Source organism: Pinus tabuliformis, chromosome 8, assembly GCF_031772625.1.
Source record: "Pinus tabuliformis cultivar Carrire ecotype Pingquan chromosome 8, CPIR1, whole genome shotgun sequence".
Classification (NCBI taxonomy): domain Eukaryota; kingdom Viridiplantae; phylum Streptophyta; class Pinopsida; order Pinales; family Pinaceae; genus Pinus; species Pinus tabuliformis.
In genome coordinates this window covers 522,566,134-522,591,116 of record NC_142294.1, presented here as the reverse complement: position 1 = coordinate 522,591,116, position 24,983 = coordinate 522,566,134, and the positions used below count along the sequence as shown (strand labels likewise).

The 24,983-nt window shown below is 39.4% G+C and overlaps 1 protein-coding gene across 1 annotated transcript in view; it reads right to left on the bottom strand.

The window, feature by feature from the left end:
• LOC149236458 (outer envelope protein 64, chloroplastic-like) overlaps positions 1-24,983 on the bottom strand; it is a 249,563-nt gene that overhangs the window by 205,961 nt on the left and 18,619 nt on the right. The window contains exons 2-3 of the mRNA XM_089372388.1: positions 10,949-11,101; positions 9,677-9,801 (exon numbers count right to left, since the gene is read on the bottom strand). Coding sequence (XP_089228514.1) covers positions 9,677-9,801; positions 10,949-11,101 — 278 coding nt within the window. The remainder of the gene's footprint in view (positions 1-9,676; positions 9,802-10,948; positions 11,102-24,983) is intronic.

Genomic DNA, 24,983 nt, shown 5'->3' with positions numbered 1-24,983 from the left:
GTTTAAAAAATTTATATGAGAAGGAACCTTGGTAGTGTCCACACATGACTGCAAGAAACACTAATGCTGCAAAAGCAGTAAATGCCTTAGTGTAAGCCTCACTGCGCAAAGACAAACCTTATGGTAATAGGAGAAAGGGTGACCAATGTCGCCTTAGCAACCTTTCTCCTGGTCTTTAATGGTATCAAACCACAACTGAGGTTTCTTGGATCACCTAAAGGACATTCTCATACTATGGCTCAAAGCGATGAATGAGAGGTTTATAATATTGGATAGAGTAACATCAAGGCCTAGGAAGGCCTAGATGTTCTATACTACAAGTCAAATACACTATGCCTACACCAAAAATAACGCTACTATACATTAGGGTTTAATTGATATGCAAAAATAAGGTGCACAAAGCCATATAGCAGCCAATGAAGCCTTCCAATGATGATCAACAACAAGGGAACAAAGGCCTTCTAGTTGAGACTAGGGTTAGGTTAGGAAATTTATTTTATGGCTATTAGGTATGCATAAACAGCGAAAAGAGGGATGATGTCAACCCTAAAAGAGGGAGATTTACCATGCACTATGCTACATGTTGCCTTTCTATGATTTATGATGCAATTCCCAATTTATGACCACAGACATCCACACAAAATTCACCTTTATGCATAAATCTGCCCTAGAAACCCTAGCAGCTAACCCTTGACATCTATGAATGGTAGAAAGAAAATGAAATTCAATAAAACTTATGGATCATCCTACCAGGGTTTAATGGAGTCTTTTGGGATTAAATTTCAAGGGAAAGACTTTGATAGAGTAAGAGGGGATGGCTAGGGCATCCACTTTTAAAACCCTAACTACTATTCTTGTGAAGGGGAGAATTAAATAGAGGGAATGCACATTCAAAGTTTCCCTATAGGATTTTGGGAGAATAACTTTACATGCAATAATGTAGCAAGATTCCAACAATAATTAGCATTTAGTCATGGCACAAATAGAAACCCTACTTCATAAATTCAATATGCAAAATATAATGATAAAGCATTAAACTTACAAAATCCTTCAAGGAAGCACTTCTTTCAATCCCAAATTAAATTCTCCATGCAAAAATTGATTCCCCAAAAAAGTCGCACCACAAAAAGATCACATCTTGCCCATAGTAGTGAAAAAGACTAGTTCGCACTCGTAGAGAGGAAAAGAATAGAATATTCGACAATGAAAATGAAATGAGGGGAGTCCCTATTTATATGAGACTTATCCCACTCATTCTACAATAATACAAGTAAAAAGCCCTAATTACAAGTTTACTTTGAGTGTTCTACAAGAGAGAGGTTACAAGCCAACCTCATAGCTCAAAAACATAACATAAAATGCCATAAATGCCCACATGTGTGGGAGAAAGACCTCCTCCACTATGATGTCATCCTCCAAATGAGCTCTAAATGCCACAAGTGAGTGTCAAGTGGGCTAATGAGTGCTCCATACTCCAAGATGTAGCTCTAAGATCATGGGCATGCCTCCAAAGTGCCTCCATACCAAGACGTCATCTCCATGATGCCCAATGCCAACTTCTGAAGGGAAAGAGGGGTGACGTGGCACTCTCCTACTCAAGCATTGGGGCTAATAAGTGATGTACAAGCCCTCCCCTGTCATCTCAACGATGACCATCATCATCTGAGCTCCTTTAAAAGTAACACCCATCAAACAATGTTAAAGCCAACTTGGGGGCATCCTGGGTCTACAAGGCACATCATCAATATCTCCAAAAGCTTCATGGGCTTATCATTTTAGCCTCTGGGGGTACTTCGAGTGTCAAGTACCATGTGGGGTCATCAAGTAGCCCAATACTCTGCTTTGGATAGGCAACTTTGCATCAACAAGGTCACATCCTCTCTCTGGAATAGGTAAAATGGTCTTTACAATGCTACTGAGGAGGATAATCATCTCTCAAGAGGCCTCTATTGTTGTGACACAAACACTTGGCAAAACCCTCTCAAGATCAAGTGAAAATCAGCCATCATTTGGGACAATAATCATAAATTTATCATAGTGGACAATAACTAGAGTTGGGGGCACAACAATACTTCACACAAAGTTCACCTTCAAAAGTCTAACTAGACCAAGTCCCTTAAACAAGTTACCTCCTTATGTTAGGGATGGTTAGATGGATAACCTTTTTAGACGTTTCCAACCCCCAGGGCCCAAAGGTTAGTGACATGTCTGAAGTTTTCCCATCAATTATAGTGTGTGTGAGAGTGGTTGCAACGAAGTGGGAAAAACTTCAAAGCAAGATGCCAGAGCTAAGTGACCAAGTACTAGAGGTCCCACATCCTAGTGTACAGATCTAAGGAGGGAGCAATCATGGAGGCATGAGTTACCCCTTTCCTTGGCATGCTTTTTCCACCCCTCTAGTGTGCCTTTTACTTATTTATGATTTTCTTTGATTTGGGTACATATAGCTCAGGAGCCCAAGATTGCTTTTTGAGACTTTGCATTTAATACCCCTTGAAGATGAGTCAATTTACCGTTCATCGGGGTTGGGACAATACAAGAGTTCTTTTTAATAGATGAAGCATCATGTGTTTGAGGAACTAGATGATGGCTAATGAGAGGAGTAGGGCTCATGCTAGACTTTTTGCCATGTGCTAATCAAAAGTCCCAGCCATCTTTTGCATTTTATCTTTTTCTTTCACTATGGCTTTACTATGCTTTTACCTTTCTTTTCGCTGCATCAACCTCCAAGCCAAAGTTTTATGGCCTAGAGTCGAATACTAACCTCCTAGGTGAACTAAAGGAACAAGAATAAAGTCAATATTGGTCAATCATCCAATTTGCCCATTGATCCATATTAGTATGCCCAAAACATTAAGTGAAAGCACATGATTACAACATCGCTAAAGTACCTTCCCAATGGATGGCCCACCTCCTTCCAGAAGCAATGTTGGATGGGAGAGAGAAATTTGACCGAAGAAAGAAGTGGAGGATCCTGGCATTATGTTATGTTTTGTCATATAGGGTTGCTAGCTCGCTGGTTGTCCTGTTGAAATATCTAACTAGGTTCGATCTGCATAATGACATATGTAATGATGATTTTTATGCAGTGTTGTGGGGGAGCGCCCCCCCCCCTCGCTCCCGCTCCCGATCCGCGCTCGGGGCGGGAGCGACTCGGGAGCGGGTCGAGAGCGCGCTCCCGAAATCGCTCCCGAAAAGGGAGCGATTTCGGGAGCGCGCTCCCTGCCTTTTCGGGAGCGTTTTGCCTTTTTTGCATTTTTTTTTGTAGTAATATTCGAAATGCAATTTTTTTTGAAAGAAACAAATAGTTTTTGAGTGGGGCAACTTAATGATCAAGTCTAGGCCTAGTATTGATATGTTATTCATGGTAATGTTAAATTCTTAAAGTAAAAGTGACATTTTCTTTAATTTTCATTTTCATCCTTTTACTTCAATTTTTAACGTTACCATGAAATGACTCGGGATGTTTGAGAGTGGTTTCGTCCTCATTGGATTCATATGGAGAAAGTAGAATTTTAGATTTCATTCAAAATCCAGCAGACTTATCAGTTTTTCAGGATTTCAGGATTGGGGGATTGCAATGTTTCCATTGAATTTTGTCATGTATTAGGGTATGGAACTCATATTTAATCAAGAGTACCAATCCCTCTATGTACCTTGATGTTAGTGACATTGGTTGTCGAACTCCTCTATCATGACCCTTCTAAAAATGTACGCATCACTCAAACAAAATCTTGACTTGACATGCTATGCTTTTTCTATCTATGTTAATGCTTAGAGGGTGATATTAATGACAAAGATCCCTATACAGATACAAAGGTAATGACAAAGATACCTCTGGATATTAATGCTTGGAGGGTGATATTAATGACAAAGATCTTGATTTTGCAACAAGACTCAAAAATTAGACATTTCTCGTGGTGGCAAGAGGCCCAAGCATAAGAAATAGATAATAGATTTACTTCTCTTTTCTAGTTTCTAGTAGCTTTTATAACTATTGACTCTTTCATATTTATTATGATATTTTTTTAAACAATATATGACAATTTAAGTTTGAAGTTGGCAATTATAACTCATTAGTAATGAATTATGAATATGATGCTTCATGAAAGTTGAAAGTTGTTTCATTTCATTTCATTTTATAACATTTCATTTCATGTTAGATATTATTTGTTGTAATGGTTACACTTAGCTTACAAGTACAACTTTGGTGATCAATGATGATAAATGTTATATATTGAATTTTGAAAGCTTGAAACTTTAAGATTGATGAATCATGAGACTCAATATGTTGTATGTTACTATGTTACTAACTTGCGGACGTGGTTGATGAAGATTATAACTTCTAGATGATTGTTGTTATATGGTTCAATCTATGCTTTTTTATGTTTTTTATATCTAATTCATCATTCTACATGTTTTTGTTGACATATATGTATCAAAAATTAAAAAATATAAAAAATATATATATTTTTTAAAAATCGCTCCGGGATTCGCTCCCAAACCGGGAGCTTCTGAAAATGGTCGCTCCCGCTCCCGCTTCCGCTCCCGCTCCCAAGTAACATTGTTTTTATGTATTTGATGTAATGAGAAAAATAAATTTATTATTGTTGTTCTTGAGGCATGGGTTTCATGCTCAAGGAAATTTATTTTATAGGTCAAGCTCCCATTGTGAGCTCCTAGGGCTTGTCATTGAGTCTACAAGTCATTAAGTCATTGTCATGTATGAAAGACCCAATTAGGGCATGTTACATATTGTAAAAGAAATTTTATTTGAGTCAAAAAGAGTCAAAGAACCCTCCAAGACCTCGTCAAGATTCAAGCAACAAGTCGGCCTACCAAACAGTGACAAGTCGGCCCAGGACAGTGACAAGTCGACCCACAAGCAGTGACATGAAGACTATAAATAGAGAGCTCGACCTCATTTGTTAGGGCATCAATCAAGTTCGTTCAATAGCACAAGAAGCTCGTGTAAATCCAGCGAAAAAGGAGAGAAGAAAAGAAGGAGATGAACAGAGATTGTAAGGACTGTTTTGGGTTATCCATCTCACACGTGCAAGACAGTTAGGGCTACTTTCTGTGGCAGTGAAGGTCAAAGTTACAGTCATCTCAGGAAGCCGAGAAAATAAGGTGTCAAGGATCAGTTAATAGAGCTGAATTGTTAAGGAAGGAAGATCATCCCCAGCAAAGAAGTGAAGTCTTGTAAATCCGTCCTATTCAGTCCACACATGTGGAATTTCAGAGATCACAGGCAGACCGAAACCGCAGACCTGTCATATGTGCCGAAAAAGTGAAGAAGAGCCATGGTCTGTAGCAGTGCACTCAGTTTGACCAGTGTTGACTTTGTGGAAAAGTGCTAATTGAAAGCAGTTTTTGACTTGGTCTTGGAGGGGTTCTTGGTCAAGGGTCTAGGTCTTGGAATTCATCAATTGAAGATTCTATAAGAAGAAGAATTCTTGTGGGTTTTCCTCTCATTGGGAGAGGTTTTGGCACTGGCTGATCGCCTATATCTTGTGTCCTCTTGTCTCATTGTTCTTTATGTTTTGGTAATTGTTTGATGAAAGGAACACAATAATAATCAAGTTGAAGAAGAATCTAAGAAAAGTAAAAATTCATCACAAGCAATTACCAAAGAAAGAGAAAGCACTCATCTTGCTGCCCCTAGATTTCTCAACATGTCCAAGAAGGATAAATTCTCTCCTATGGGTTACTCACTTTTCGGTAGGGAACAAGCCCAATGGATTGACAAAGCACTGTAAATCACTTCTACAACCATCACCAATCTTTTATTTCAAAGAGATTTCCTTCAGTAGCAGATCTGGAATGTGCTTTATATTTATCTTTTGAGTTCTGTTGCCCCTCAAGTCAGTGTGTCCCCATCTCATGGTAATAAAATCCAAGGTGCTGGCTGTAACTCACACACACTAGTTTTCTCGAACACCTTACTTCTGTTCCATGCCCAAGATCCTAGATTTGTGTATGAGAAAATTTAGCCTTGTATTGGATGCTGAAAATAAGTTTACAATCAGAGGAATACATGGTTGCATGCTAAATGTTTGACAAAACATCTTTGACAAATTTAGTTGCATGCAAAGTGTTTGATGAAATGTCTTTGAGCAATTTTTTCAGATTTGTGTGACGGCCTTGATTGAATAATCATTGATATACCTACTGCAGATATGATTACCTACAGACCTCCCTATACTTGAGATTGAAAATAAAATCAAATATGCTGGGGCCTTGTCTCTCTTATACAAGGTCTTCTGGTGCACTTTTCGGTTATAGGATGAGTTAAGGGCAGATTAATAGAGGGCTGCATGACAATTGTTTGAAGAAATCAGTGTATGAAATTTTTTTATATCTGAACAACAACCTTTTTTTCCAGTCTTAGCATGTTGGTTTCAGAGTTACAATTACAAACTGGTAAATTTACCTTCTGCCTGGAGACCATAATTCTAGTTATATTAAATCAGCCTTTCATATGACCAGAATTTCGAAGGCAAAAATTCATAAATAGCAGGCAAATATCTCTCAGAATTTTGCCCAGAATTGTGTGTGTGTGTTGGCTTGGCAACAGAGAGAAGGAATGACGTAGATGTGTGATAATCTATCCATGTGACCTGTAAACCATATTGGTGATGTCGGGTCCGCATTCTACCCACTTATAAACCTCAAATGTTGAATCAAATCTGCTACATAAATCACTCTGGAATCACTGAAAAGAAGCAAACTTGGACGTGAATATCCAAAATATCCTTGCTGGAGCTTTAACTTGAAATCTAATGCTTATTATCCATAGCAACACATTTTAAAGGAACAGTGAAGAAGGAAATCCCGTGTACTAAGGTACTGTTGAATATTCACTCATATCCATACCAGCATATAAAGATAATTTTAGCAGCAGTCAAGGCAGTTTGGATATTATATATAAAGATATTTTAGCAGCAGCCAAGGCAGTTTGGATATTATATATATATATATATACATATATATGCAGAGTTTACAGAATTCGGAATTGGATAATATGTGTGCTCAAGGTTGACAAGATATTTGATCCAATAAACTTTCAAGCTCAGACTTTATGGAGAAGGATGCTCTACAGGAATCAATCATTTGTCCAACTGTCTTGCAATTTTTGGTAGCCAAGCTTGTATCCCCTTTTACCTCCCTTTCATCATAATACTTCAACGGCTACCATTTCATGGCAGGGTTAACATAGGGAAGCCTCACTAGTGGTGATTAGATTCACCCCCAAAGAATGGGAAGACAAACCAAGGTGACAGTAGTTTGTCTTCAAGTTGCTTTTGATTTGTCATGGGAAAGACCTTGCATACTCAACAAGCCAAATCAATCAGTAACAGGCCCCACGGGTTGGGAGAACAATCAAAAGTCGCCCAAATGCTCCCTTTTTGGATAGGAAATTGACTGGGAAGGTTGAGTTCGTTTTAAACATCATTCCCTGCCAAAAGGGAACCCCTACCAATTCCAAAGTTCCCTTAGATGTGAGAACTTGAGAGCCATCAACCTATGCTCAATAATCTGTTAAATGGTTAGGAATGCTTTTGAGTCTTTGACAGCACTTCTGGATATGGTGACAGCACTTCTGGATATGGTGGAATGACTTACAGACTCCCTCGTTGATGTTTTGTACATATATTTGCATAATACCACTCATAATTGCTCAGTCATTTCTAAAGCTTCCATCACTTCTTCCCTGGTTTATTATTTTTTAAACACCCAACTCTATTTGCTTGTTTCACTCCATGAAGTCCCTCCCTATTCTCACATTTTTAGACACCAAATTCCATCAGTCTCTTTCATTCCATCTCTTCTTTCCTTCCATCTCTTCTTTCCTACTTCACTTCTTTGATAGACACCCAAATCAAGTATTCTTTCCTTCAATTTAGCCTTTTGTAATGTAAAACCATTGGCATTTGCAAAGTAAATTCAACGGGTCATTTCAGTGTCTTTACAGAATCCTACTACATTTCCCCACTGTCTTTAACATTTGACATCAAAAAAGACATATTTGCACTCTGTTCAATCCAGTCAACGACATCTTCTCTTTAGTTCATCAACGAAACTTCTTGTTAGGAATTTTATTGCATTTGCATTGCAGGACATACTTCCTTTGCATTGCACGACACCTTCCGCTACAGAGCATTGACACTAAATTTAGTGTTATCAATCTATGCTCAATACTCTGTTAAATGATAATGAATTTCTTTGATAGCACTTTTCGATGTGGTAGAATCACTTACACTCTCCTTCATTTCTGTTTTGTACATAAATTTGCACGGTACCACCACTAATTGCTCATAGTCATTTCTAAGCTTACATCATTTCTTCCCTCGTTTATTAGTTTTTAGACACCCAATTCTATCTGCTTCTTTCACTCCATATCTTCTTTCTATTCTCATATTTTTAGACAAAATTTTGTCATTTTCTTTTATTGTCTCGCTTTAAACCCGCTTCACTTCTTTAATAGACACCTGAATCGAGAATTCTTTCCTTCAAATTTTCTCTTGTAATGTAAACCCAGTGGCATTGGGTCGTTTCAAATTCCTTGGAGAAGTCTACCACATTTCCCCACTGAAAGACATATTTTCCCTTTGCTTGGTCACCTAAATTGTCCTTGGCAACCAGCTCCAGCAGGTGTTGAGCTCTTCTCTTCTTTTCATCACCGAGACTTCTTGTTCAAGATAAAGACTTTATTGTATTTGCACTTTATTTTATTCTCATGTTAGCTAGATATTCTGGCTAGCTAAACACTCAGTTCTTTATATTTTCTACTTTCAGTTTTGACCAACGAGTTGCCTCTCAACTCCCACTTTGTACCTACTAACAGCAATGGATGTATTCTTTTAGTCCATCTGACCTACTTCGTGATCATTTTGTTGAACATTGACAAATTTATCTTAGGTTATCTTGTATGTTTACTTCTAAGATAAACCCACATGCATCCCATTGTAATTCAGATGGGGAACATTCCTTATTCCCACACATTCCTTATTTCTGGTGCCAACTTTAGACAAGGGTGAGTAATCTTGCATTAATGAGAGAGTTCATTACTTCTGAATGTTGGATAACTCTTGATAAGCAATAGAACAGAAACAAATACATCAGAATTTAATCCAACTCATCTTCCATAAAGTGCTGCTATAGCTCATTTACAACACAGGATACCTCCAAATAATTATATTGATAGACTATAGTTGTGTGTTAAGAACCAATGTTGCAAACATCAGCATCGGGATAAAATCAGCAAGGGTCCGAAAACCAACATATCATAAAAATCGGGAAAATATCAGTAAAAAACGCAAACATCGGCAAAATTAAGATACCACCAAAATATTGCTAAAATCGGCAAACATCAGCTAGGCCAAAAAATCATGATTTCACAATTTTATTGCAGTAAAATTGGGATGTTTGCAACACTGTTAAGGACCATTCAAGTTCTCAGAGATTTCCTTTTCTTTTAAATATTTTTGTAACACTGTTAAGAACCATTCAAGTTCACAGAGATTTCCTTTTTCTTTTAAATATTTTGTAGCTGTTGCACTTTGAATGCTTATATAGGATATATTATTATGTGCTTGGTGACTAAGACAGATTAAAATTAGTTAAAAAGGAAAAAAAGATTGCATTGCAGTCTAGTTAGGATTAAAAATCTCACCAAGAGCAAAGTCAACAAGCTCAGCTGCAACCGCCACAGCAGACCCACTAGAAGATCCTCCAGGTATTCGTGAAGGTGCAGCTGGATTAGTTGGAGTTCCATAGTGTTTGTTTTCTCCAATAATGCTGCAAATATGAAATATAATTAAGATCTAAATTACACAACTATTTTCAAGACATGAATAGTAAGTAAATTCCAATGCCAGAGGAATATAAACTGAGGGGCAAGACAGAACAAGAAGATATTCTCACTTTGTTTGCATAAGACAGACAAGCAAATAACATATAGAGGTATAAATGAGTCAATGACAGGCATAGTTTATAGCCTCTTCTTATAAGGAATGGTGCTATATATTATGATTAAAACCATCGCGTCCTGATTTTTCTACTATAACAAAGCAAAGAACATGAAAAAATAGATTGAATAGAAATCAGACAACTGCTAGTGATAATTAATAATAGATATTACAGACGGATACTTCTAGAAAAATACACCCTATATTTATCCAAAAACATTTATAGTAAAGACTTATTTAAAAATGATATAAACGCAAATGTGATAGACTATACATTTCAAGTTAGTACAGCATCCAAAAATATGTAAAATCATATAACAAGAAACAGTATTAGAAATATTTCTGACTGTAATCTGATACTTAACAAACCAATTAAATATGAGTATGATATCAACAAACTGAGGACTGGCTTTTAACTTGCTCCCTCAGGATGATACGAGCCTATTTTATTATATTTGTCATTTATGCAGGCAAACATAGACACAGTTCATCCAAAGGTTGATAAATATATAGCTAAAGACATAATTCGCCTTTACAGAAAATCGAACAGGAAGCTGGTCAGATGTCCAAGAAAGCTTGTTTCAGGGATCCAAGCTCACTGTCGATCAGACTTAGCAGGGGCAGAGGAAAGGAATCTCTCCCTCCCAGATACATTGACCTATACAATCTTTTTAGCATAGGAAAGTCACTGATGACTGTTGGCTTTGCTCATAGGATAGCATATCTTAATGTGTTTCATGTTTTATGTAGATCATAATTTGGGATACTGTTTCTGAGGGTATCCACTAGCCACTCAGATAGTGGAGCCACAATTGCTGACTTGAGCCTGAGGGCCTCTGGACCCTGATAAATGTTATCCTTTAATTAGTTTTAAGGGAAAGGTTTAACAGTTTTTTCTTAAATTTGAAGACATAATTCAATAAAATGCAAAGCTAACGTAGAACAAATTTTAGGCATTTTGGGGTACCATGACCAACCTGTATGCCATCTCATCCATGACAGTTCTCCCAACACATGTTGCTCCTCCTTGTACAACAAATGTAACCACAGGTGCCGTTCGAACTGCAGGTTCATGGGTCCTTCGCCAGTCTGGATTTCCAAAGCCAGTTACATATCCTTCTATATCAAATCTGCCATGACACAAAGTATTCATAAGTTAGAAAGTTATGTTAATTTCCAGGACCAAGGTCCAAAAGCTAAAATATACAGAATACAGACATACAAAAATCTATCTGAAATGTAAACAGCCAACCACTCAGAAATCTAACTTCATCATACCTCCCTGAACCCAGTAATATCACCATCTTATGATACCAACTTGCCTTTGCAAACTAGGGCAATTCCCTCCAGTACCACAGCTAAATTATTTGCCAATTAAGAGCCTTTTGAGTATAAATTCTATCATAAGCATAAATGAAGAGGGGTCTTTATAAATTGTAAATGTGTTTCCTTGATTAGACCCATTGAGATACATAATTTCATCTGATAATACTAACAACACAACTAAACACCCGTATCTCTTTTACAGAATGTACAATGATCCACTCCAAAATACAAATGACTTAAACGCACTTATTAGGTAGATAGTTTTTCCTTTTAACTGTGAATTTCTAGGCCTTGGAAATTGGAATCGTGAATCCCCCGCAGAAATCTGACATTCTTGTAGTAAACAGAACTTAATTCCGGACACATGTCACGAAGTACGTATTCTAGCATGCTCTTAATTGGACCATGACAGAATTCCCCACCAGAAGAAATACAAACTCCAAATATTTATAGCTTAAAAACAGCCGCACAGGAATTGCCTGTCTCTATTAGATAAGCACATACAAGGGTAACTAAAGGTCCGAAAGACCAATTGGCCCAAAGGATCCTAACCAATTAAATCAAGTTTTGCTCGTTTCTGGGATGGGGAAACTAGAGGGAGCATTTCCCCACATCCCGTCCTGGAGGAAACTCAGGGAAACACAAAGGTGACATTCCCAAGAAATCACAGATATTTCCCTTTTGTAGGGGATTCATGAGCATCCCCCTTTGGAAAAGTGTGGCTTATTGGTGGACCCCATGGAAAAGGGGACTCCCAAGTCCCCACGATTTTTTCCCACCAGCCTTTAAGAAGACAGATTATTTTTAAACACAAAGGAATCAAAATCCTAAAGCAAATGTAAATATTTATTTCATATTTTCCATGTTCATGTTTGTGACTTGTCATTCTTTCTCATATACTTAAATTATTTTTTTTTAGAAATTCCAACAGGGACCTCTATTCCTATGATGTTTCATAAAATTTGGGGGGGTCTCCACATATTTCCCAAATGTGTTCACTTGGTGGAACATTGATGATAATGCCATAAAATTCAAAAATAGCACCACAAATCTAATGCACATTGAATCTTCAAACCTCATAAAATAACAAAAATGCAATATACCAGTAACAATAACAATCCATTGGTGGAGACAACTATCATAAATTGTGGCAATCTCAAATGCAATCAAGTCATTTCAATTACCACCCATAGCTCCGTTTTTCCTGGCCACTGCCCTAAGTACATAATTTAACAAGCATTATTTTCAGTACCACTGCACCAAGAGATGTGAACTTTGGGAGTTTGATATGAGTCATTGGTTGAAGCATCATCTTGTTTATCATGCAGGGAGAGATAGTTATGGAGATTCATGTGATTATTTTTTATTTCACATGCTGAAGGATATATTCTGGTTTGGAGGGGTGTTCCATTGTTGAGTTCACACATTTGGAAGCACTATTGCACATGGCAGCATCTCACTTCTAGAGCACTTTGTGTAGGAACACATAGTGATCCTGAGAGGGGGGGTAAATCAGTATCACACCAATTATTAACTTATTTTTCCTCTTGAATAATGATCACATAGAAGTATCAATCAACAATATATGAACACAAATATTTTCTCCAAAACTTTTCTTTAATAATTTCAATTTGATACAATGTCACAAAGAGGACACCAATCCTCTGTAACCACCAACTTCCAACTTTTGTAGGCACCAACCTATGGGAGACATCAATCCCCCAACTGAGCACCAACTTAGTGAATTTGTAGGCACTAACTTATGGGAGACGCCAATCCCCAGTAGAGCACCAACTCAGCTGTACTTTGGTTCTGTTGTCAATAACATCAGGTCCTCGACAAATTGTCCTTCGAATGATCATCACTTTACCACGCAATCTTCAGATTTACCCCTTCTACTTTGATTACAGCCACCTGGCCTGTACACTACAATTCTCTGCTTCTTCAACATTGACTTAGTTCATCAGACTTGTTCTGCAATACATCAACCCTCTATCTCTGATAAAGATGGGGTATGTCCACCTGGTAACTGATACTCATCACTGAAGCTTCCTTTCTGCAATTAGGGCTTCTTCAAACTTGTAGTCTTCAGATTCAAAACAATGTCAACAAACCATCCTTCCTTAATACAATGGTCACTGAACTAAAAAGCCTCAAAATGGACATCACTACCACCTTCCTTGTTGACCTCGGCCTCCTCTTTTCATCATTCAACAATCATCCTCAGTTTGATCCTTAAAACAGTCATGTCAACACAGATTTTGGTCTGCACTTCAAGTTGATTTCGGCCTATAACAGGGCCTCATTTCAGGTTAAAACAGGTTTGCAACAAAGGTATACTTCAGCCTGCAATAGGACAGAAAATTGGGGCCTGTTCCAAGGCCATCTACTCAAGAATTTGGCCTGTCAAATTTAAGCTTGTTTTAAGCCAGCTGCCAGCTTCCAAAACAGTCAAAAATTATCTCAAAAACAGAGTCAAAAAGACAGCCACCCACAGCTCGGCTAGGGGCAGTGTTTTCTCCTTCAGAACCAGCTAGTGTAACATGGAACTTCAATCTTCCATCTAGGGCTTGGCCCCCACCAAACCCAGCACAGCCTGTCACAAAGTAACACCATAAAGAACCACACAGAACTTACCTTTAGCTGAGCTCAGCCTCCTACAGAACTTGGCCTCCTTTTCCTATTCCTTCGCTGCTCTAAAAACAGAACCAAATCACTCTTCCCTCAGCTCACCCTTAAGCTCGAATTGGCACTCTTTCCTCAGCTCAGATCTCTTCCTGTGGTTTGTCAGACATCTGTTTTCCTTGATCTGCAAGTTATATGAGTGTAAAATGAGCCAAGACAGATGGTGGCTATTTATACCAGTTTTTATGGGTCACGCATTGGGGCCGACCTGACTTTTGGCTGAACCATCATCTCCACTGGATGTGATCTTAATGCTAACTTCAAAAATTCATTTCTCCTCAATTGTGAGCTAGGAGGCATGCCACCTACCATTCTAAAGGTCTCGACGAGGGCTACATGATGATGTAGCTTTCCTTCACATTTGCCTTGACTTTGACCACTTATTTATTGATTTTATTAAAGGGCTTCTTCTGGTTGTCATCTTTGCCTTTTGAGGGTTTAAACCCCCTTTTGCAACAGCTCTTGCTGGATTCTTAGGGCTCTTAAGGCTTCTACTGAACTGCTATCACATACTTTGATATTCCTTCTAGGGCTTTGACATCATTCCAAGCTCTTTGCCATCATTAGTAGAGCCAGGGCTTTATTACTAGTGCTAGGGCATCAATCCTAGGGCTAGGACTTTGACATCAATGACAACTTCAATCAACACTTGGCTACATATTTTTATGCACATTTCTCCATTGAAGGCTGCCTATGGGGTGTCTTCATATTTCTCAAGGCCTGAGATGCATATTTGGAGCCATGTTTCACATTCAAAGAGTAATGTAGACCTTTCTGCACACTTCACAAGCATGAATACCCCTATCTAGAGGAATGCCCAACCTACGAGGAAACAATAGGGAGTTTTATGTTACAATTGATGGTCAAATGCACAAGAATAGAGGAGTGCCCCACCTTTGAGCATTGAATGGCATATCTCTTGGTGAAGGGTGGTCCAATGAGCTCTTCCACACCATTAATGAAAGCACAAATTCCAAGAAAGGAGCACCTAGCTTGGGGATATGAGATGTGGTATCCAAGCCTCTTCAACAAGGTCAATTGCCCATATTTAAAGAAACACCCTTCAATAAAGGAGGTCATGATGATAAATCTTGATCCCTAGAGAATACCCTACAAATGAAGCTTCCATTTCGCAAGTAGCACAGTTTGTTTTGAAGACTTGATCAAAATCCATCATTTAAGAGAGACACCCTTCATTGGAGATTGTTTTGGTAGCATTCATGGATTTGAAAGGGGGAAAAGACGCATCTTTAGGAGCACCCTCTATAGGGAGGTGACAGATCGAAGCAATGACTCATTCAAACCCTAAAATCATGACAAATTCATCTTAGGAAAGGAGCACTCTATGATAAGGGGCTTCTAAGAGATTCTTTATAGTAAAATAATGGAAGTAAAAATGGACCTAGACCTCTCTAAATTATATTTTATTGGAAAGTGGTTAAAAAGAAAACTATATAAGGAAACTTTCTCTCATTTGTAATTTAGAAGTTCAAGCAAAGGGATCCCCCAACAGGCCAAATATAATGTTTTTTGCAAGGAAGGGAGGAAGGTCTTAACAAATTGGAGCTTTCATCTTCTTCTTTTCTCACAGATCTCATGTGCATGTAAGGCTGCCATTTATGTATTGCTGGCACATCTTCACATGAAGGGCTGCTTTTGCTTATCATAGTGGGAATAGGAAGCTTAAGCGTGGACATTGTTGGCCTTCAAGTAATTCCCCTAGAGACACACTCAGTTGGGTGTGATTTGATGTTGTTTGTACCTGTGCCTCCATCCAATCAACTACATTTGTGGACTCGTAAATCTTCATGGATTCAATGGTGTATCTGTTAATTTTAGGTATGTTCTATGCTCAGAGAAATTTATTTCAATTTTCACAATTAGCTCAATATCTTTTCCAGATTAACAATCACATCAACATTAAAGTAAATTGCTAATAAAACATAAACATAGATCGCAAAAGACAAGTGAAGACAAGAGGACACAAGATGTGGCGCTAGCCAAGGACAAACCCCAATGTGGGGAAACCCTTGATCAATTCTTCTTATATGTTCTTCAATAGTTCAGCAGAGAGAGAGAGAGAGATAGTACATTTACAACAGAAGTCAACACTTTGACTTATCTTAAATAAGAGCATAGATCATCTCTAAGTAGATGATACATGAGGTAGCTGAACTCAGTTGAAGACATGTTGCTTCAACTGATTCTCCCAGGTGACTCCATCACCATGCATTGTGTTGCACCTTGTCATCATGTTGCACCTCACTGTGTTGCATCGTGTTGCACCCATCATCACTATGTTGGACCTCATTACCACGTTGCACACATCATACTACTGCACCTTCCGGTACTGCAACATCTTGATGTACCTTATCATCTTGCTGCACTTACCAGTGTTGCCTCATCCTGTACCTTACTGTGCCCATCATGCTGCATCTCATTGTAGCATTTAATATCACTGTACTATGCTAGCAAGTGTTGCACACAACATGCTACACTTCACATTGTCATGATGCCCATCATTGTGTTGTAGCACTTCACATCATACTGCTCATACTGTTGCACCATGATTGCTTGTTGTCCTTGTTGTTGTTGCTGTCCCGTTGTGCCATCATTGCACTATGCCATTATACTACTAGCACTGTTGTCCCAATGTTAGTGACATTGCTATTCCATGTTTGCCATACTGTTGTCATACTATTCCATGTATTTTGGGCAGCCTTTATCATCAACAGTCTTCACACTTTGGCATGTTGCTCCAACCTTGTTTGTTAGTGCACATTGTTGTTGTCCCATCATTGTTGTTATCCCATCATGTTGTTGTCCCATTGTTGTTTTTGTCCCATTGTGTTGTTGTCCCATTGTTGTTGTTGTGACTGCACCCAACACACAACAATACTAGCCCTCTAGCGGCCAGCCTTGAAGAGGCTCCTCCCATGCCACATTATCCTTTCAACGCAACCATGGAATAACTCCAACAACTTGCTATGGCCTGCGGCCTAGCTTGCTGTAGCTTTCAGCCTCCTCAACGTGCCCAAACAGCCACTCAAATTCCAGCATTTAGCTTCCCTCTACTCGGCCTAGTAGCCTGCCCTCTCGGCCCTAGATCCTTGGCCCTTCATCCATCAATTTGGTCACTTGAAGTGACCTGCGGCTAGGGCTTGGACAGACCTGTGGTTAGGGCTGGGTAGACTTGCGGTTAGGGCAGATTAGACCTGCGTATAAGGGCGGTGAGTAGGGCCTCCTCCATCATGTTATTTCTCCATCCTTGGATTGCGGCTAGGCTCCTTTAGGCAGCATATAGAAGTAGGGGTCTCCTCCCTTGAATTGCTACTATATCATCCTCCTTAGGACTTCGTTAAGGCATCCTCCTCAGACTGCGTTAGGGCATCCTCCTTAGGCCTGCGTTAGGGCTTATAGAGACCAGCGTATGGGGCAGCATGTAGCCTTCCTTCTTGGCTGCGTCTAGGTCTCATACTATGGCTCCTTACCTTTTGCGTTTAGGGCTTCCTCTCTTAGATTTCTCTTCCACTAAAACCCAGAACAAGTGGAGAGAAATCAAGAGTGAAGTGTGTGTAGAAATGACTATCAAGTCACCTCTTTTTATACTAAAACGTTGAGCACATGTGTGGGTTATTTGGTTGCTGGCCGACTTTGACGAATTGTCTTATAACACAAATAAATTCATAACTCCATGTATACTTATTGGAATCGGATGATCTTTAGATCAATCCTACACCTCTCGATGAGAGGAGTCCAAGAAAAATATGAGCTGCCATAAATAAGATGACCCACATGGAGTTTGGCCCTAGTTGCCAATTTTAACACTCCCTCTCAACTAGGGAGAACTCCATCCATTGATCCATCTGCCAGACCATACTATCTCCACCATCAGTGCCTTGCACTGCTCTGCTGAACCATGAAGAAGAAGAATTGATCGAGAATGTCTCATGCCATTCTCTACTAACCCGAAGTCAATTCCATATCATCAATTCCAAGAGAGTGAGTTATATCACTCTTACTGACCCGAAGTCAGTTCCAATTGATCCCAGATCAATATCAAAAGAGTGTGTCTCAAATCACTCATACTGAACCTAGATCAGTTTCATTGGTCCCATATCAATATCAAAAGAGAGTCTCTCAAACCACTCATAATGATCCTAGATCAATGGAGGTCATCCTAGCATAGGGAGTACAGTAGATACAACGATGCGTCCATCGATAGTACTAGTACTACTATGGTCCCTAAACCCATTTCCCTACTCATTGGCCAAATGAGACATACTTCCCATGAGTCCCAGACTACATGGGTAGGATGCCTCGACAGGAGAACCACTCATCTTGTCCATAAGTCGCCACGGGGTATCACAGGGGAAGGCTGAACCATTCACCCTATACACAATGCACCATTATGGGAGGGTGAGTCGCCCTATGGTCGCTTGCTGCTCCAAGAAGTACCCCAAGCCCCCCCAGAGCTCCCAGAGCTCAATGCATGCATCATGAAAGACCCTCATAAGAGGGTCTCTCAACGACTCCATGTCGTTCGAGAAAGTCACAAATTTGACCTTTCCCCCGGCTTCGACAGAATTTCAACGACCTGTACATCAGTCTCAATGCAATGGAGCCTTCTCACTCATTGATGTATCATATCCAGATAAGGTAGTATCTGATGTCTATATGCTGGAGCAATGATAGAATACGGGATTCCTCAACAATCGAATCCCTCCTTGGTTGACACAAAAGATCACGATGGTATCCATCATGAGTAAAAACAGCTCATTGAAGAGCTTCCACAACCAGGCAGCTCCACACGAGGTCATACTCGTAGCTATGTATTTGGTCTAAGTGGTGCTCAAAGCAACCATCTTCTGCTTCCTGCTCATCCAGGATATCAAGCAGAACCCAAAGAGAATCAGCACCCAGAAGTGCTCTTGCGATCCTCCACACTGCCTACCCAATAGTCATGCAACTTCACATTTCCAGCAGTGTATCTCAATCTATGAGAGATTGTGCCCTGAAGATATCTTAGAAGATTCTTGGCATCAATTCAGTGAGGCTCAACCAAATATGAGCCCAACATGCTAACTGCAAAACATATATCTGGACGGGAGTTCACCAAGAACATCAATGTTAGTATGAGTTTGTGAAACTCAGAGGCATTTCCCAAAACAGGTCTGGTATCCTTACCACATAACTTCTGAAAGTTAAGATCCATCGAGGTAGTTGCGGGTTTGCAATTCACCATTCCAAATCCGGAATCCAACTCCCTCTTACTTTTGCAAATGAGAGGGTCTGCACCTGTCAGAAAGAGGTCGTCCTCATAAGGTGCCAGTATGAGAGGTCTATCATCCACAACCTTCAAGCAATGGTTTGGATCGGCTTCACTCCTAGTGAATCTCAGCTTCATCAGACAACTATCAATCCTCTCATATTAAGCCCGGGGTGTTTTGCTTCAAGCCATGGAGGGCTTTCTTCCACCTGCATACATGAGATTCTCGATCATGAATCTCAAACCCCTTGGGTTGTTCCAAACCTATGGACCTGCTACATGAGGGGAATGGTCCCCTTGCAAGATTTTCCTTCGGTACATCTCAGACATGTACCTTCATGCTCTTCTTGAATTCAGGCATCCCTGTCACCATTTGACTGCACCCAACGCACAGCAATACTAGCCCTCTAGCAGCCAGCCTTGAAGAGGCTCCTCCCATGCCACATTATCCTTTCAACGCAGCCATGGAATAACTCCAACAGCTTGCTATGGCCTACGGCCTAGCTTGCTGTAGCTTTCAGCCTCCTCATCGTGCCCAAACAGCCATTCAAATTCCAGCATTTAGCTTCCCTCTACTCGGCCTAGTAGCCTGCCCTCTCAGCCCTAGATCCTTGGCCCTTTATCCATCAATTCGGTCACTTGAAGTGACCTGCAGCTAGGGCTTGGACAGACTTGCAATTAGGGCAGATTAGACCTGCATATAAGGGCAGTGAGTAGAGCCTCCTCCATCGTATTATTTCTCCACCCTTGCACTGTGCTTAGGCTCCTTTAGGCAAAATATAGAAGTAGGGGTCTCCTCCCTTGAATTACTGCTAGATCATCCTCCTTAGGACTGCGTTAGGGCATCCTCCTTAGACTGCATTAGGGCATCCTCCTTACGACTGTGTTAGGGCTTGTAGAGACCAGCGTATGGGGCAACGTGTAGCCTTCCTTCTTGACTACGTCTAGGTCTCATACTAGGGCTCCTTACCTTCTGCGCTTAGGGCTTCCTCTCTTAGATTTCTCTTCCACTAAAACCCAAAACAAGTGGAGAGAAATCAAGAGTGAAGTGTGTGTAGAAATTACTATCAAGTCACTTCTTTTTATACTAAAAGATTGAGTGTGGGTTATTTGGTTGCTGGCCGACCTTGACGAATTGTCTTATAACACAAACGAATTCATAACTCCATGAATACTTATCGGAATCGAATGATCTTTTGATCAATCCTACACCTCTCGATGAGAGGAGTCCAAGAAAAATGTCAGCTGCCATAAAAGATGACCCACATGGAGTTTGGCCCTAGTTGCCAATTTTAACAGTATCATTCCTGGCGCCCAATTCTCTCGAGATCAATTGTGCTAGATGATGTTGCATGACACCTCAGGCTACAGCTAGTATGGTTGCACTGTGAGGTTTTCCACACATAGAAGTGATGCTTGAGTTTTGACTTGCTTGTGAAGTATAATTGGCATTAGATGGGTACTTTATTGCATATAGTCAAGTAGTTATCTTGTTACTATATCAAACCATGTCAAGAATTGCCTATGGATAACTGTGTTTTAACCTAGGCCATTAGGTATGATTAGGAATTCAAGGTGGGTAGCGTAGTCATATCCTTTCTATATGTAACATTTTTCACTAAAAACTCTCCTATTTCCATCCCATCCATAAAAATAAACATTCCTCTAATTTATGTTTGACTTACCAGAAATCATCCAAAGAAGGCTCATGACGAAAAATGAAGAAAAAGAATGCAGACCTCAAATTAAATCAAGCCAAATAAAGACTAAAGAAGTAAAGAGCAAAATAAATTAAGCAAAGAAAATAAACTACTTCACTATGCCCCGCTCCCACCTTCTCAAGTCCTAAGAAAAAAAAGTCTCTGAAAAATTAAAGAAAATCAAAACAAAAAATAAAAGAAAGAAGTTAAGCCAAAGATACAACTAAAAATATAGTTTTCTTTCTTTTCCTTTAAAAATTCATCTCTCATTTTATTATTTTAACTATTATTTTATTATTTTCCTTAGGAGGCCCATTTTAGACCTCAAATTTCCTCTAATGTGGAGCTTGCAACCCAAGTTATGCTATGCAAAGAAAAGAAAATCATTAAAGCAAAAGGCAGACCAGAAGGGTGGTAAAAATTGATCGAGTAAAGGGGTAAATCAAGTACCCACGATAGCTCCCTCTTCACGTTATTCACTCAAGATGTTGGAACACCATGTTGATTTGGGGTAGCATTGGATGTGCTCTAGCCATGAAAATTGGTGGAGAGGCTAAAGCACATGAGATCTCCAAGACCTAGAAATGGTTTGGGGAAATTCCACCTAGTTAGAGAGATATTAAAATAATTAATATTTTTATGGAGTTCCTAAGTCTAAACTTGGGAAAATTAAAATATTAATGGGTATTAATATAAAACTGGGTGAGAATGTTCTAAATGACATGGATCAAGCCAAATCTAATCTTAGTCGTTGATTAGGGACTTAATCTCGGCCGTTGAAGACTCAACGGGAAAAGTATAAGGAGGATTGAGGGTCAGTTGGAGATACACCAAGATTGATCAATCAGTGCGATTTTCTGGAGCGGGTTTTGCTGAGAAAATTCGAACAAGTGATCTGAGTTCATTGAGGGGCACTGAGGACATAGCAGAGAGGCAGAGATAGTGCCAGAGGGTCAACGCAGTGATTGAGGAGGCTACGCAGAGCTAGCAGGAGCCACGCAAAAGGCCAGAGAGACTGCGCAGAGGGTAGCAGGGCCTATGTGGGCGACGCAGAAGGCCAGAGAGCTGACACAGAGGGGCAAAGGGCTGACTCATGGGGTTCCAAAGCTATGCAGAGGCTAGCAGGGCTGACGCAGAGCCTTGGAGAAGCGCTGGAAGGATTTCTGTGGGGCAGACTTGCTGAATATTTGCTTCCGAAGAGAGGTATTAATGCCAGATAGAAATCTTTGTTGGATGAACCAGTTTGGCACCCTAGTTGTACTCAAGAAAGCTGCTTCATAATAAAACCCTCAGAACTGTTGCACTGGTTTTCCCGCATTGGGTTTTTCTGGGGACGATTGCCTAGAAATAATGGTGTCCCTTGTGTGTTTGTGTATTATTTCAGTTGATGATCTGTATATGAGTTGAGACTGCATTTGTGTTTATTTTCAGTACTTATGTTTAAATAACTTTTTAAGGAATAAATAAGTAGGTGAAATAAACCAAATAATGCAGGAAGAATTTTTGACGTGTTAGACTTAGAAATTTCAACACGCCATAGGCTGATACTAAGATTGTGGCATTCTTCCATGAAGTTGTCCCATTCCATGACCACTTCTTACATACACCTATAGATTGATGGATTGGCCTAGGAATTGTTCCTCCCCTTAAGGATGGAAGCACCTAATAGGACCTTTGAAGTTTGGATAACCCTCCTATATCTCAGTGTGGTAACTTGTTTGAAAATCATCAACTAGAAAGATATTTGAAGACAATGCTTGTGTGAAGTACTTTGTGCCTTTTCCATTAAATAAGGTCCACTATGATACCTTTATGGTTGTTGAGAATTCTAGATGCATGTAGAATAGGGTTGATTTCTTTGCCTTGATAATTACTTGTGATTGTTTGTTGGCTTCTTATTACAATTCATGTTCTCTTCTTCATCAAGCAATTACCAAAAGTACAAAAACATGAAGATCACAAGAGGCAAAGAACACAAAGATTTAGGCTCCAAACCAAGGAAAAATCCCAAGGGGGAAAACTCATGAAAATCCTCTTCTTATAGAATCAGATCAAAGTGAGATATCCAAGACCCAAGACCAAAACAAAGACTTCCACAAAGACCCAAGTCATCCCTCCTTTAGTCCATCTTTAACAAATCATAGTCAATAAAAGTCAACGCTGGTCAAATCTCTAGAAATTTGGTCATCTCCTAAAATTTCGGGTTTGCAATACCACAAAAATTGTTGCATGTGTGAACACAAACTAGGGTAGATATAGAAATTTCTCTCTTCTTTTACTTTGTTCTCTCTCTCTCCTTTTACTTTCACTGAAGTTCTCCTTCTTGCATAGAATTGAAGTGATGAATGAGTATCCGAAAGAGGTTGACTTGCCTTCTATCCATACATGTCCAGGAGGTCGAATAAGTGACTCTTCTAGGCCGACTTGTCCAAGCAGGGCCGACTTAGTCTTGTGGATGATAAAATTGACTTTTTGACTCAAATAAAATGATTTTTCTTTTTCTTACAAATAGTCCAAATGGGACTTTTACTCAAGTACATTTGTTTGCCTCGTGACAAATTTTCTTTTGACTCGAAAAACCCTATAAGCATGAAGAACGTGCTTTTTCTAAAGACAAAATAATAATAATGAATATAATGAATGAGTACAATAAATATTTCAATAGTACATTTGAATTACATTATGACGATTGACACTAGTTACATTTTTACTCTTATCTTGGATACCTTATCCTCAAAGAGTATCAGTCCTCGAGACTACTCCTATCTTGGATACCATTCCTCAAGGAGTATCGGTCCCAGATGCTTATCCAATCCTCCATTCTCCCTACCAGTGCCTTCACTAGGCTTACGGTTGTTAGTCTTGGCCATAGTGCATGACACATGGAGAATAGGTGTCCACCATCACTCCCTCTCAACCAAGGAGGAAATCCTCACTCCCTCTCAAACAAGGAGGAACAACCACAGCTTAAGCTTGTCTCAAAAATACTCATCAAAGCATCGACTACATGTTCTTCCGTGGAGATCTGTTGTAGCTGCTTGGCTCCTATCTGCATCACATCATAACAAGCTTCGACCTTCCTAGTTCTTTGTCAATCCTCACATAGCTTCAACATGTCATCAAGTAGTTCTTCAAACACCTTATGGAGCCAAACTTCTTCACAGCTAATTGCACAAGCCTTCACATCTTCTTCCTTTGTAATAGAATTATGCTTTCACGTTTTTCCAAGAAATTATATCAGCTTCCAATCATCATCAGTACTATCAATCAATGTGTTCCTGGATCGAACCGATCAACTATTGGTACAACAATATCATAACTCTTCAACTTCTTGCCAAAGGGTCTTGTCATTGATCTGTCATCTTCTCTTTTGATCATAAACTTCTTTGCCAAACTTCAAGTAGTATTGTATCTATTTAGGATCTAATAACTTCCTCTTTCTAGCTGAGACAGGTAAACTTCTTCCCTTTTAAATCTTGCTTTCATGTTGCCATCTAATTGACTTCCTTTTGATGCATACTCTCTTATTGTCTTTGTGCTTTGCTACGTTCTTCCAAATCTTCCATCTGTTAGTCAAGCTTAGATAGATCTTGTCTTGACCTACAACCTTTGTTAGAAGACTATGAAAGAACAAAAGACAAAGTGCATAGACAAAATAGCAATAGCAATAATTAATGAAAGTAGGTATAGAATACTTATTATTTTGAGGAGAGTTAGCTCCCTCATAGTCTTGGACCTTTTTCATCAATCCTTGTCCTCAAATCAGCATGATGTCATTCCTATCAGTTTCAAGAACCAGGCTTTCCTTTTTAGGGTTTCTGTTCCTAGTGTTTCCTAACTCAAACCTTTGCTAGGGTCTACAAACACTAGATGCCAAAGTCTTTGAGACCTGCCACTTAAAAATTGCAAAGTTCTTCAGCCACAATAGAGAGCTAGTTGCAAAACCCTAGATCCTTCAAGGTCTTCAAGATCTATCATGTTAGAAATTGCAAATTCTACAAGCATGCAAACCCTAGAAATGCAAGCTTTCTA